At 36.1% G+C, this 15,675-nt stretch overlaps 1 protein-coding gene across 2 annotated transcripts in view; it reads right to left on the bottom strand.

Moving 5' to 3' along the window:
* The window catches only part of mapkapk2a (MAPK activated protein kinase 2a), a 31,381-nt gene extending 24,972 nt beyond the window's left edge, over nt 1–6,409 (bottom strand). For both annotated transcript variants that reach the window (XM_039673599.2, XM_039673598.2), the window contains exon 1: nt 5,733–6,409. In XM_039673599.2, the coding sequence (XP_039529533.1) occupies nt 5,733–5,951 (219 nt within the window). In that variant the 5' untranslated portion in view covers nt 5,952–6,409. The remainder of the gene's footprint in view (nt 1–5,732) is intronic.
* Nucleotides 6,410–15,675: the final 9,266 nt, after the last annotated feature.

Here is a 15,675-nt window from a genome sequence, read left to right on the forward strand (position 1 = left end):
TTGTGAGATATGACAACTTTAAGGTCACAAGAATTTCTTTATGAACAATTTAAAATAGACTCATCCTTGTTCAATTTTAGAAATATGATTCAGGGCATATTGATGCAACAGAAGACTTTGCCCGTATCGTTCAGAGGGCATAGCCCAGACAAAGGATAGAACCAAGCTAGGATAAAGTACAGCGGCCGAGAAGTGCAAAACAAATAATAGCCTTAATATGAAAACAAACTAAGAAATCAAAAAACAAAACAACAGATTATTAACACAATAGCTTAACAAAACAACAAGTCAGAAAACACAACGATAATTCCGAAAACCAAATAGGAAGTCAGACAAAACAGAAAAGGTAGGTATATTTTAAGAATGAAATACCACTGATTACACAAAAATCTGAAAATCAAGACATGCAGAAAGTAGTAGACATTTAAAGGAAAAAGATTTTAAATAATACAAATAAATAAAATAAAAATGTATTAAGTGCCTAAGACCTACAATACGTCAGTATAGATAAAGTATAGGCATGATAAGTCAAGTTTAGGTTGCACCTCACCTTTTCACATACATACTTTAATCTCGAAATGTTCTCTATTTTTGGATTTAGTTGTTTAGTCAACTATTAGGGGGCAGCCATAATGAAATGATATTCTTTACTTGAGATTTACAATTTGTGGCCTAATGGTTAGAGAGTCAGACTTGTACCCCATAGGTCGCATGGTTCACAGTCTACTCACTGTTCCTAATGTGTGCATGTACTAACTTGGATGGGTTAAATGCAGAGGACAAATTAAGATTTCACATACTTGGTCTTCACATCATATAAAATGTTGTCTAAGCTAGCTGTAATCTATTCTATAGACAAAGGCTGACACAGGATGGACTTTGGGTAAACTCAAATATAACACTTTTTTTTTTACACTAATAATAAAACAAATCTGGTAGGATCTCGGGGCATACTGCACCCGTTGTCTTTATTGTTTGAGTGTTCTTTACAAATACCGCTCACTTAAACCAAAGGATGCTTTGTATTACTAACAAAAATTTTGTGTTTAAAAACAGATTTGCATGCATACTATGCCTGAAATAACTATAATAATTATAATCTCATCATAAACCCAAACAAACTGCAATTCATAATAATTGTATTATACTGAAACAAGCAGCACAACACAATGAAAGACTGATTAAGAGAGACTGTTAGATAGGAGATACTCATATGAACCTCAGGCTGTTACTGATCCCACAGACTGGAAACAATAAAGCACCAAGAACAGGCACCATGTGGCATTTAATCCTCAACTTAATCAGAAAAATATATCAGATGTCTGATGCAGGGATCAAAGAGGAATACAATTTGTTGAAGGAAAACATCGGAAGTGATTTGTTCTGTTTCCCTCTGAAAAATCTTGGAACTCAATTTCAGTCAGTTTACTTGGGATGTGTTGGTACTGGCACACAACATGCTAAACACATAGAATGGGTTTAGCATAAAATAAAACAATAAAAAAGAACCATGTCCAGATTTAAAGGCTTTTGTTGCAAACATGTCTCCCAACAGAGCATCTAAAGAATTTTGCATTTAGAACAAAACTGCAACTGGCTTTTAACACAGACTATATAGAAACTTCACAAGTTTAAACCTGCACATTCATGAATTAGGCTAAACATCACAGTGAGTCCTCCGAGCTAATTATTCCTTGGCTTGAAAACAAGACCGTTCTTTTCTTCCGCATGCATCAAATTACACAAAATGATGATCAAGCTGAACATTTAGGTATTTGAAATCAGGAATTGCTTCATTTCCTCAACTGAGTCACAAGCAGGGGTGCAGAAAAAAAAATCATCTCTCAAACACAAGGAAATACACTGTCAACAAAATTATGCACAGTAGAGGACTGGACAGCTCCTCTGGTCAAACTTGTTTTACTAATAGGCAAGTCAGCTATGACTCAATTTTCCCAAAGCATACAGATCAAAGGCACTCTGACACACAAATACTAAAACACAACGAAGGGTGAATATATCTGTGACTGTCCATAACTCAGATCATAAACTCCCAACTGCCATCAGCATCAGCAATCTCATACTTCAGTCCCCCACTATTTTCCTGCCTCCCACAAGTATGCAATGGTCCTTTGCAGCTACAAATAGCCAGGCCGTGTGTGGTGATGAATGTGAGGATGAGCCAGATCTGTCACCGGAGAGCACAGAGATCATTCAGCACGATGACAGAAAGCCAGCCAGGGTGCTGACATCATCAGTGGCCCTGGAAGATCAACAGGGCTTTCCTTCAACATTTAATCACCCTATTAAGCTAAAGCAAAAAGCAAATGCTGGATCTTATGGCGCTTTTCCAATACACAATCACTATATGCTCGCCTTTGTTTGGTTTTCCACTGTGTAAAAGTTGTACCTTAAAGGCAAGCTGAGGCGATACTAAAATGTGACGTGAAAACAATGCCGCCTGCTGATTGGTCCGAGTGAATCGTCACTATTCACTGCGGCATCATTGCGCATGTCAGACGGAGTATCGAGCTCCAGCATAACCCGCCCTTTTTAAATAGTTTGGCCAGAGATAGATAGAGGATCCAACGAGAGCTTGACGGGGCAACGAGGAACGAATGGCGTCGCTATGAAGACCGGGTACTAGTGGCGGTACTGTCAGCAATGGAGAACAGAACGAAAAGTGAGCCGAGTCGAGTCAAGCTGGTAATGGAAAATGCCATAACAGTAGTATTGCCCTCCATCTGTCTTTCTCTGCGATTATGATCACAGCAGCATTTTGGAGAGGAATAAAAAAAATAAAAAGACCTCAGCCAAATGTTGTAAAGGGGTGAATGAACACCTCCACATTTCTATGCTGCTGCTATAGCAGCACAGACAGTGAGTGGGAAGAGGCCAACCACAAAAGTGGATTGTTTTACCCTTTGAGACATGTATTTTTGCCCGAAGTCTTATTGAATGCCTTTTAACTCCAACTGATGGGTCCAAGTAGGGCTGTTGTGATTAATCGTAATTAATTTGAAAATAAGATAATCGAGGTAAAACGATTATTGTGCCACTGCCACAATAGTCCTTTAATTCACAACAGTGTGCTCTTATTCCTCCCTAAAAGCCCAAACTTAACATCTAATTCAGCCAAATTAGTGAGTTGTAAAATGCCTACTGTTCCTAAACTGCGGGACATGTTTGATATTAAGCACTGTTATTAGCGCATTAAGCCGGAAAAGAGAAACCATTCACGAGAAGGGCTTTCTGTGCCCAGAGCCAAACGTCCATTTAAGCAAATGGACTTCAGGTATTCAGGTACACACAAAAATGTCAAAATGCCTTTTTGGAGAGTATTCATGTAAACACAGTGGGTTAGGTCTTAAGTAAACAGACACATTAAATATGCGTACCACTATATTGGATCCGTGCATTAGCTCTTAAAGTGACAGATGCCTAATACAGTCTACCTGCAACAGCCTGTCATTAATGATAAACAACAAATGACAAATTGAAAATTATGACTTAACAAGGACTTTAACACTATTTAATTTGTATTTTTGTTCTGTTATATTTGTTTGTCCATTTTGTTTGTAATTAGTTTCTTTGTTCTTATTGTATTACTGGCTTTTGTTTACTTGTCTTATGTAATTATTTCAAAGGGTTAGTTCACCCAAAAATGAAAATTATGGCATTAATGACTCACCCTCATGTCGTTCCAAGACAATACAATCTTTAATAGTCATAGTTTTTGTTATTTCTGGACCAAAATGTATTTTTGATGCTTCATAACATTCCAACTAACCCGCTGGTGTCACATGGACTACTTTGATGATGTCTTTATCCTTTCTGGACAAGGACAATACTATTCCGTACATACATTTTCAATGGAGGGACAGAAAACTCTCGGACTAAATCTAAAATATCTTAAACTGTGTTCTAAAGATGAACGGGGGTCTTACAGGCTTGGAACCACATGAGGATGAGTCATTAATGACATTTTTATTTTTGGGTGAACTAACCCTTTAAGGGCCTTTGTCTTATATCAGTTATCTTATTAGTTTTGCTGAAGTAGTTATTGTGAAATTTCACTGATATTTAAAATTACTCATATCGTGAAATAAGACTTTGATCACCCACCAATAATCGTGTTAAATAATCATGATTTCAATCTTTTTTGCCATAATCGAGCAGCCCAGTCTAAATACAAATAAAATACAAAATACAATCATTTTGATAAGAGAGGTCATCACAGTTCTACTGATAAGACACAAAAGATTATGGAATCATGAACGTATATTTTATCATGATGTGAAGTTGTGGAAATCTGTATAAACCAAGGGTCAGGTAACAACAAATTTAAATTTAAACAATTTATGTTAATGAATTTTTTAATTAAATTAAAGTGACATTAATGAGATAAGACCTTGTGTTTTTGAATTATTACACACAAAAAATGCACATAAAAAGGCCCTTAATAAAAATAAATGTCTGACAAATATATTTTTCTCAATTTGATATATATATAGGACTGTCAATTATTTTATATATAAAAATAATATAAAATATATTTTTCTCTTAAATATACATGCATGTGTGCGTGTATTTATATATATACAAAATAATTATACACAGTGCACCCACATATATTATGTAAACACAAACTTTTATACTTTTATTTTGGATGCGATTAATCGTTTGACAGCCCTACTATATATATATGAAGAGTTCAGATGCAAAAGCCTCTAAATGCCATTTGAAATTTTCTTCTAAAATGACCATTTTTATCAAGCTTGTATATTTAAGTTCAGTAATTTCACTTAAATGACAATTAACAGGTAATCTTCATTGCCATTTAAGTGAAATTACTGAACTTAAATATACAAGCTTGATAAAAATGATCATTTTAGAAGAAAATTTCAAATGGCACTTAGAGGCTTTTGCATCTGAACTCTTCATATATATATATATATATATATATATATATGAAAATGGGAGAAAGCAGCAAAGGGATGAAAAAGTGGAAAGGACCTCAAGACTCGAACTTGGGTTGCCCAAAGCATGATCATATTTCAGAGCACTGACCACAAGGTTATGGCTCCAAGTCAACGAAATACAGGCCATCACAACAAACAGACGAATAAATAAACAAAAAAAAGTCACCTACCAATTTCATCAACATACTAACTGAGTGATATGACACACCCATTCCAAAATCAACAGATCAAAACAAGATCCACTGTTTTGCGTAACTAGGAGTGGAATTGCGTCAATCTAAATGAAATAAATACTCCTCCAAATGGAGGTGGAACGTCTTATGTCATTCTATGCCCTCTCATCCAAGCCATTCTGCCCAATACAGTCGCTAACATCAAAGGCCAGCTGGAACAGGAACCTGCCACCACCTGGTTCTTAATAAAACAGATGGCTTTCTAATTTCCATTGTGCTCATAAAATGAATGATTAACTCACTCCCAAATCACTGTGTACCCTGGAAGAACACCTGTAGAAAGCTTACCTGATTACTTCTAAATCCCTTAACATAACTCACCAAGACAAACACTCCAATGAAGAATAACGTTACAGCACTGGTTTTATGAATAAGAGAGAGTGGACAGATGGTCTTTTAAATGGCTAAAGAATAATTCTGACCTGTGTTTTACTTATTGCAAAGCCCCGAAAAAACTACAACCACCTAAACATGTTCATAAGGTTAAACAGCAGATGTATAAATGTCTCAATCTTACCTTTAAAGCATACTTTTCCCCACTCCTCTTGTGAAAGATCTCCAGAACCCTGCCATTGATGCCTAGTCCCAGGACCTGACTTGTGACCTTGTAGTCGTCGATTATGGCATTTTTCTTGATCTGAAGTGAGGCTTTACCCAACATGAATTGGGCAGGATTCTGTTGTTGCTGCTGTTGCTGGTTTGGAAACTTCGGCGGACTGTTGGCGTTAGTCAACATTTCCCACCTCTTTTCTTCCTTTACTTCAACAACTAACGTTAGCTACTTCTCCCGAACTTCAGTCCTTTTTTGGCAACACCCAAGGCGAAGATTTGCCTCAGAGAGCTCGACTCCAGGAACATACACTATGTTTAAAAGCAATAAAACTGTGACACAAACCCCCTCTCGAGCAGTTATTTCGGTTTCTTGGTGACTAACGTTAGCTAAGCTAGCTAATATCCATGTCGAGGGTCAACCCACCAATTCAGGGCTTAAAGAGTTAAGAGGCGACTTACATAAACTCACTTCAAGGTTAAAAGACTTAAAAATGTCACAGTCCACTTGAAAGAGTCGCCTGAATGAATTAAAAACACAAATGTAGAGTTAAAAAGTCGGCAATAACATGCGCTCTAACACTAGTCCTCTGCGACAAGCGCACTGGCCTTTCGCGACTTTCGGCCAGCGTCTTGCTGCTCTGACGTCATGGCGGAGTTCGGAATGCCTGAGTTCTTAAAGGAGCCACCGCCGTCTGAAAATGCAGGTACACTGAGAGTGCAATCGCAATTGAAATAGGGCTAAATGTTTAAATATGAAATTATGAATATATGTGATATTGTGAATATTAAATATTAAACTTTATACTATAAATATATGCTCTGTCCTGCACTGATGCAAAACAATTGGGGCATTGCCCGTTTGCCTTTGTTGACAGCATTCGAATAAAGTTAATAAATAAATGTTAAACGATTATGTAAGGACATAAAATAATATAGCCTACAAGAAGATATTTTATCCATCCCATCCCATCGCCTTTAAATACATTCACTGGTCGTTTTCCCCAGTTTTTTTTTTTTTTTTTAAATAATATTTGTATATTACTATTATTATTATTATTATTATTATTATTATTATTATTATTAGGCCTGTTAGTAGTATTATTATGTGTTATACCATTGTTATGTAAGTCCTTTATGTTCCCCTTCATTTCATGTATCGCTTTACCTAGTTAACGTTCTGTATATTGTTTTACTTGTCCAAACATGCCAATAAAGTTTTGACTTAAAGACTGTATTTCTATGGGTTATAGGATACAACAATAGGCATATGTGACGATAAACGAGTGGCTGTTTTCAATTACAAATGTAGCCTATAGGTAAGCAGAATTCGAATGAAGGTCGAATAATTTGTTATTATTCTATAGGCCTAATGGGCTATGTGTTAAAATAATACGTAAAAAATTGAAACAGTAGGCATATCTCCCCATTCACTGATTACTGGTATCTTATTTTTATTTAATATTTGTATATATATTTCTTTTATTTCCCACTTGATCTATTTATCGCTTGTGGAATTGGTTATTATTTTTAATTTCGCCAAATATCAATAGGTGTCGCTGTTGGGTAAAATGAAAAGAAAGGGTGAAGTGACTAGGTATAGCCGCAAGAGGGCGGAGTCTGCAAGCGTTTCAGAGGCAAATCAACATAATTCATTTAAAATAAACATTTCTCATAACACACATCTAATAATATAAATATTTTTCCCATTACTTTCCAAAAAGATTAGCACTATTATGTAGGCTAAACCAGATAACCAGAAAAGACGGCAAGAGGGCGCTTTATATTAATTCACCCTTTGAAATTATTTCAACACTCTTGTTTTTGTATTATGAAATAGGCACAGAACAGATTTATAAATTGTATTTTGCAAAAGGATCTGAATCATTAACAAATAGCTTTAATAATCAGCTGGTGTTGTTGAGAAATGTATTCAATCCTCCGTATTTCATTTCTGGCTATGCATTTGTGTAATGTGTTCTTTTAGCAAACAAAACAACTCAGACATGTAAATTGTAAAATAATAATAATAATAATAATAAACATTCTTTTTTATTCAAATGCTTTTGGGGCATGTTTTATTATTCACATGTCTGTTGTTGAAATGAATAAACCGTTGTTTCTCTTGAGTATGATGAAAAGTCAAACTGCAAAGAGAAAAAAATGATCCACATATGCGTTAGCAGGTAGATATGTTGTTAAACGTGTTCAGGTCGAAATGAATTCCTGTGTTCAGGTCGAGATGGGTGTTATTTTGGGAAATATTTAAACAAACTTGGTTCATTGAGCACAGCTCTCCTTTTCACATGCTCAAGCCTTAACACTTTTAAGGGGCCCTGTGACTCTTATCATTGTGTCAGTAAGCAAAATTTCACACTTGCAGTCCTTTTTTCTAATAGAGGTGGGGATTTATTCTGATTTAAAGATATAAGCGTTTTTTGGTAATGGTGGATAAAATTTGTTTTGTTTTTATTTCTCCTTTCTAAATTCTACAGAGGAGTCCCTACAATGTTGCATTTGTTGATTTAGCAAATGCTTTTATTCAAATCCAGCTTACAAAGGAAATAAATAAAAACAGATTTGTATTCTCATGTCTGGTCCTTTCACATGTGCAGTTTGCAGTCCAGAGCATATACGAGCCAAGGCACATTTACAGAGTCTATTTACGGCAACCTGCTTCCAATCGCGCTTGCTTCCCAAAAGCTAAAAACAACCGAGCCCAGTGGAGAACTTTATATTGAGAGAAGGATTTGATTTCACACATAGTCTGTTGAAAACCAACTTGGCTTGTTTGTGTGGACAGACGTGTGTGAACCCTCTGCACCCACCAATTCAACCAGTGTTTACCATATGTCATCCACCTCCTGCTAATGGCAGGCACAATATGACCGACTGATACAGGCAGATAAAGCTGCCATGTTACTGTGTTTTTCACCCCAGACATTTTAGCTTTGTTTGGAAACAAGAAAATGTTTCCAAAATGTCACCATTCAGATCTCAGGTAGTTAGCATATCTTCCCCCTCTCGCCAACCCAGAAGTCAGCTCAACATGTTCCAATTTATCCAGAGACTGTGTAATTTAGGCGGTGTAGCTTAAGAGACAGTGCTATATTAATATTAAGGCCAAACACATTAAGTAGGTATACTCTTTTGAATGTTAGAAATGCTACTGTCATAAAACTGTATACCATTAGCCAGCAATAAAATGGATTTAAAAGAAATATAGCTCTTGGTCACTTAGAGTCTGCATGTGACAGTGTCATGCACCATCTCACGGAAAATACAAAAGGGGAGTTTGCCATATTTTTTAAGTCCAGAACCATAGTGAATATTTATTTATTATGTGACAAAGTACACTATTAAAATCTTTTATTATGCTTATTTAATATACAGTAAGTGAGGTGAGAATCATACTATTAAAAGCATCAATAACTGAAAAAATACAACCCAAGAGTAAACACACTAATATGGAACTTCTACAGAGCTCCCTTCCATAAAATTACTGGGTTAGGTTCTGACAGGTCACATGATTCTGTGGAATTTCCCCTCAGAAAGCCACATTCTCTTAAGGAACACAGAATAAAAGCATTGTTGAGAAGTGAAGCGCTTGCACTCATGCTCAAGATATTATTGATAAGAAAGGGATCAGGAAGAAGGGTCAGAAGAAAGGATATCATCACCAAAATCAATATATAAAATAATAATACAAGAACAAATGAGCTCAGTCATTGTGCAACTGCCTGAACAGCAGTTTTGTTTTGTTTTTGTTTTCATGTCAATGCATTCTGATAATCCTTTGAAATAATTCTAGATACATATTATATCATTCTTTATTTAATTTAGATATCAACCAGTTTTCAGCTTAAATAAAAGCAAAGTGCATTATGTCTACAAATAGGCATGTTTACTAACGACACTGTAAAAAAAATATTGTTGGTTTAACTTTAAAAAGTAAGTAACCTGGTTGCCTTAAAATTTTAAGTTCATTGAAATGGAAAAAGTGAGTTAATACAATAAAGGAGAATGATTTATTCATCAGAAACTCAAAATTATATGTTATCTGAACTAAATAAATTATTTAAGTTGATATGACAAAAGAAAAAATGTGATTACTAATCATGAAAATATTTTTTTTACTGTGAAAGAAAAGGTCTATGTACTATTTTGGTTAAGAAAAGAATTTTTCGCTATTTTAACAAAGCAATTCATACAGAAAATATTAAAAAATATCTCTTTTTGAGATGCACACAGTTTGTATTTTGATTGATTTCAGTTACACAACAAATTTAATTGTACTTCATGTACTGAAACGGTCACTTCTGGAACCCCATTTCTACCTAAAAAAAAAGATAATTCGGATCTGAAGTTTAAAATAAGTAATATCACATTATGAGGGATGCCAGATTAAAAGAGATATGAAGTCTATAAAAATGAAAATAAAATAAAGTTTTACTCAGAAAGAGACCATCGTTTTTCACACAGACAACCAAAAACAGTTTATTGAACTCATAAGTTTTTCATCCATCCATCCGTTCTTAAAAACTGCTTATCCTCTGTGGATACAGGTTTATTCAAACCTATTCCTATCCGAAGACTAAACTGAATGCTAAACAATCAGATCCTTTGTTTAAAACAGTCCCACAATGATTTTATTGGTGCACAATTAAGGGTGCTTACAAAATGCCAGGCGAGGTTAGTAGGGCACCACAGGGTCTTTGTGGCCGGCCGCAGTGCTTGCACGTTTGAGTCACATGAAAACGCCTGTCGTCTCCCCCTTGTGTCATTTCCATAAACAACAAAGGGCCTGATGGTAGAAATTTGTTAGCCTACTTCTGGGTGCCAGGTTTCCTTGTGTCTCACTCAGCTGCAAAAACTGCCCCACTTTACACTTCACTTCTCAGTTACCAGAGCAAAGTGATGACACACCTAAATGCTCCAGTTGTCATGTACAACTGATTTGGGATTGTTTTTTTACAAAAGGCCTCAAATACACTTTCGAGCAAGTCCACATCTTTGTATTTCCAGACCCAGTAACCCACTACTCTTTGGGAACCAGCCAGGTTGGCAGAGGCAACAAAATAGCAAACAGATTTAAACTTGTCGTCTCGTCAGTGGAACCATTAACAATGACCTACATATATTGAATCATCCAACATTTTCCTCAAATTTATTTCTATAGTGCTGTTCACAATAAATATTGTTTCCAAACGTTGCAGAAATCCAAATGTAACTGTAAAAAAGTATAAAAATATATATATATTAGTATTATACTATATTATTATGTTCTTATACTATTATTACCTTCGGATGAGATGATAAACCGAGTTCCTGACTCTCTGTGTTCATTAAAAATCCCAGGAATATCCTTCGGAAAAAGAGTTGGGGTGAAACTCTGGCGCCAATGTCCATCATGGCTTCCTTATCACCCCCATATACTCATTGGCTTCATCACTGTCTCCTCTCCACCAATAAGATGGTGTGTGGTGGGCGTTCTGGCACAATATGGCTGCCGTCGCATCATCCAGGTCCGGGTGGATGCTGCACATTGGTGGTGGTTGAGGAGATTCCTCCTTTAATGTAAAGCGCTTTGAGTACCCAAAAAAGCGCTATATAACGAATTATTATTATTAATTATTATTTGTGGTTTTCCTTTCAGACACATAATTTATGGGAGGAGAGTATTTCAATGAATCATGCAAGGTGATTTACTAAGGTTTGCGCTCGTCAATGTACTGGTGTTTGCACCATTGTTTACTAGAGCCAGACCGATATATTGGCAGGCCGATATTATCGGCCGATATTGGGCATTTTCCAAACTTTCGGTACTAACAGTTATAATGGCAGATAAATTACTATTTCAAAAAGAAAAAGAAAAACAGACGAAACACGCTTGAACCATGTCATGAGCGTTGGAGTTGTATAGTTTGTCCACCAGAGGGCACTCTACACTGTCCCTGTTGGCAACACTCGTTGAGTTGGTCACGATACATGAATAACAAAAAAAAAAACATCTCCATCACTTCTCTTAACTCAAATAAGCACGACAAAATTCATGTCTACTTTTGCTGCTGTTAAATAAGCCGAGAGTGAAGCGGAATTAGCTAGTAATAGTTACGTTACGTTGTTACAATGTAGTTGACTGACTGTCCTTTTAACTTTTGACAATGTGACTGAAGTATTTCTTTAATAGCGCAAAACAGTTATAACAATGAGACGTATCATCTCTCCTTGGCCTGTTATATTTAAAATATGTTTTACAATATTGGCAGTATGACATTATCCATTGCTAAATTATGGCTCACCAAAGACTAGCTAACCACAAAGCTAGCTAATGCCAGTATCATCAGTCTGTTTTGGTGTGACACGTTTATTTTTTAAAATGCATTATCATATTATTTTAGTTAAAACTCATGAATAACTACAAATAACAAATGTTAGGGAAATATGTTAATGTTTTGTTGCGCGTTTTTTGAAAGAAAAGAAAAAAAGAAAATATCGGCCGATATATCGGAATATCGGATTTTAAACAAAAAATATTTTTATCGGTATCGGCCTTCAAAATCCTTTATCGGTTGGGTTCTATTGTTTACCGCTCCCAAAAAGCGAACACATTCTCATCCTAGGGCGTCATCTAACTGACGCTTTTGACCATGCGTCAACATCCGACGCACATGGCACCCTTTAGCGTCAATATGAGATGCTTCCGTTATGGGTAGATTTAGGTCTGAGGTAGGGTTAGGGTTAGACCACTAGGAGGCGCCTTCTGTCCCATATATATCTGCATCTCATATTGACACTAAAGGGTGCCATGTGCGTCAGATGTTGACGCATAGTCAAAAGCGTCAGTTAGATGACGCCTTGGTATGAGAACGGGCTGAAAAAGCAAGTCTTAAATCAGACGCTGCTCTTAGATTCGTCATTATGGAAATGATCTGGCTGCTTCCGTGTTCTTTAATTTGCACGTCGTCAGTAGATCAAGCGCAGAACTTTCCACTCCCTTCAGAGCTTTTTTGGAATTGTGCTCTCATGCTAATTTGCCCTGTTTAAATCTGGCCCATAATGGTTTAAATGGTTACACCATAGGTGTAAATAATAGCTTATATGTCTTTGTCAAATTAGAAAACATATTATCTTATTACAGTATCATCTGTCATGCCACTGTTTTTGCTGCAGTGTTTAAGTAGCTTACTTTTAGGCTTTCCAGCCTATCAGCATTGTCTACCACCAGTCTATCCAATAACGAGCGCTGGCGTATAACAGACCCACACACCTGCTGTCGACTCTCTCTTTCCATACTCAGCTGATCTCTAATCAATTCTGACCTGAAGCAATGAGGAAATGTGAGTCACTTGCTTCATCTATCGGTTCCTGCATTAGGTCCCTGTGCTTCTGGGCACAGACGCCAAATCCGCCTAAAACCTCCTGATCCTGCATTTAGATTACCAGAGTCACTTGTGTGCAAGATTACCCGGAAACATAAGCCACCCCTATATGCAGCAATGTTTGTGTGGATAATCTAACTTCAGACAAGTATTTTAAAGTAGTTCCCAGATTTTGAAACCCAGAGCATTTAACTGTCCCACATCCAAATTGAGCTTTTCCTATTGCCCATTCTTCTCCAGTAGAGGCATTTCTTTACATTGACTGGGGCAAGGTCAGTTCAGTGGCTCACTAATTCTTGACCTGTCTTGAGTCATGTTTCAACATGTGACACTCCGGCCTGCAAAACCTCTGCCTACTGCCCTAGATAAATATAGAAGGCAGCTTTTCCATATAATCAACTCAGGAGTCATATTAAAAATAAAAAATCAGAATTAAAAAAAGAACAGTAGTAATAAAAACTAAAATTATACATAATAAAGGAAATAAAATAATAATTTATTAAATGAAATGAACTCTTGAAATGATAACTGAAGGCGAAACTGCAAATTTACTGTTACATCATTAAAATGGATTTTAATTAAATGTATTATTTTTTCAGTGTATGTATTTTGAATGCAGTCCACATTTATTCCTCATATCTGGCATGGTGTTGGCCCATCAGACCTGAAATGGGCGATCCCAGTGACTCCGCTCATGCATACACAATATGGCCATCTTGGGGTATTTGCCAAAGGCCATCTGAGGTGTTTCCTTATCATTCTTGCATGAATGGTAACCTCTCTCTAAACTAATCTCTCTCCATGTCGTGCAGAGGAGATAGTTATATATAAACTGCCATGCCTTGGACATCTGCATACGTATCACGTTCTAATATTGCTGCAAATACAAGCCTCACGTTTCAGTGTAGATTTCACTGGCTAATAGGATTAAATGAATTACCGCTTGCAAGGTCTCTTGGCCAATTAGACTTCAACTCAAACAGATGTCTCCTTGCTTAAAGTTTTCCATGGCAGACTGGAAAGTATACAGAATGCAATGCAGTCTAACCTTGAACTAGAAATCCACTGGATTACACCTCAATTCAAATATTTACACCTTTTTTGTATGTTCAACAATGTAAAAAACTAATGCAGACAATACTGTCTCTTGTTTCAGAAGAAGTCACAAGGGAAAGCCGCAAATTAACTTCCTTAATCTCACAAGAGAACAAACACAACCCCCTTTAGACCAATTGAATGGCTTCATTTGAATTACAAGACAATAATGTAGACTAGATATATATATATTTTAAATGTTCTGAACTCTTTATCAAGGATAACTTATAATTCAGTGTATCTGGATGGCAAAGATAGAAGTACTGTAAGTGCAAGCTGCATTATTCACAAGATGGCTAAAAGCACACTTACCAGACTTGTTCGACAACTTTATTAGCACTTGCATAAAACTATTATAGTTTCTGCATGCTTAATAGCAAAACCATCTGGCATTTACTTGAGACAACTAAAGAGCTGAATTATTTAGAGACCTCTAATACTGATGGCTCAGTGGTGTTTTACTCTAATCTCTTTTAGGCTTGCGCAGTTGTTTTTAGAATTGTTTTATTTCAGAAGACAAATAGAATTGTGGAACCAATGTGATTTCACTCTCAGTGTCCTCATGTTGTCTGATAACATTTTAATGCAGCACAAAATAATGCAGACTGCTTACAGTAGATGTTTATGAGCAGAGTAAAAGTAATTGTTATAAGAGTAATTCATTTTTTTTCCAGGACAGTGAATTTTCCAGACTTCCAGGCTTTTCTCATTTCTCTGCTCATACACACAATTCATTATTTACATACATATTATTTTAGAGTAATACTACATTTAATTGTACAGGTGAACAACATATTTCATGGTTGTGGTTATATGCAACTATTATTATTATTTTTTTCTATTAAGTGTTTTTGTCATGACTTGTAAGTAGGAGAAATGTAACTAATATAACATAACTGATATTTTAGGCTTTTAGGGTTGGTCAAGATTGGATCACATCTATTCTCAACTCACACATTGTGTTTATTGCAACACAATAGCAAAATACACTCACCTAAAGGATCATTAGGAACACCTGATTAATTTCTCATTAATGCAATTATCGAATCAACCAATCACATGGCAGTTGCTTCAATGGATTTAGGGGTGTGGTCCTGGTCAAGACAATTTTCTGAACTCCAAACTGAATGCCAGAATGGGAAAGAAAGGTGATTTGAGCAATTTTGAGCTTGGCATGGTTGTTGGTGTCAGACGGGTCGGTCTGAGTATTTCACAATCTGCTCAGTTACTGGGATATTCAAGCACAACCATTTCTAGGGTTTTCAAAGAATGGTGTGAAAAGGGAAAAACATCCAGTATGTGGCAGTCCTGTGGGCGAAAATGTCTTGTTGATGCTAGAGGTCAGAGGAGAATGGGCCGACTGATTCAAGCTAATAGAAGAGCAACTTTGACTAAAATAACCACTCGTTACAACCGCAGCAAAGCATTTGTAAA

This window comes from Pimephales promelas, chromosome 21 (assembly GCF_988280905.1).
Source record: "Pimephales promelas chromosome 21, fPimPro1.hap1.1, whole genome shotgun sequence".
NCBI classification, from domain to species: Eukaryota; Metazoa; Chordata; class Actinopteri; order Cypriniformes; family Leuciscidae; genus Pimephales; species Pimephales promelas.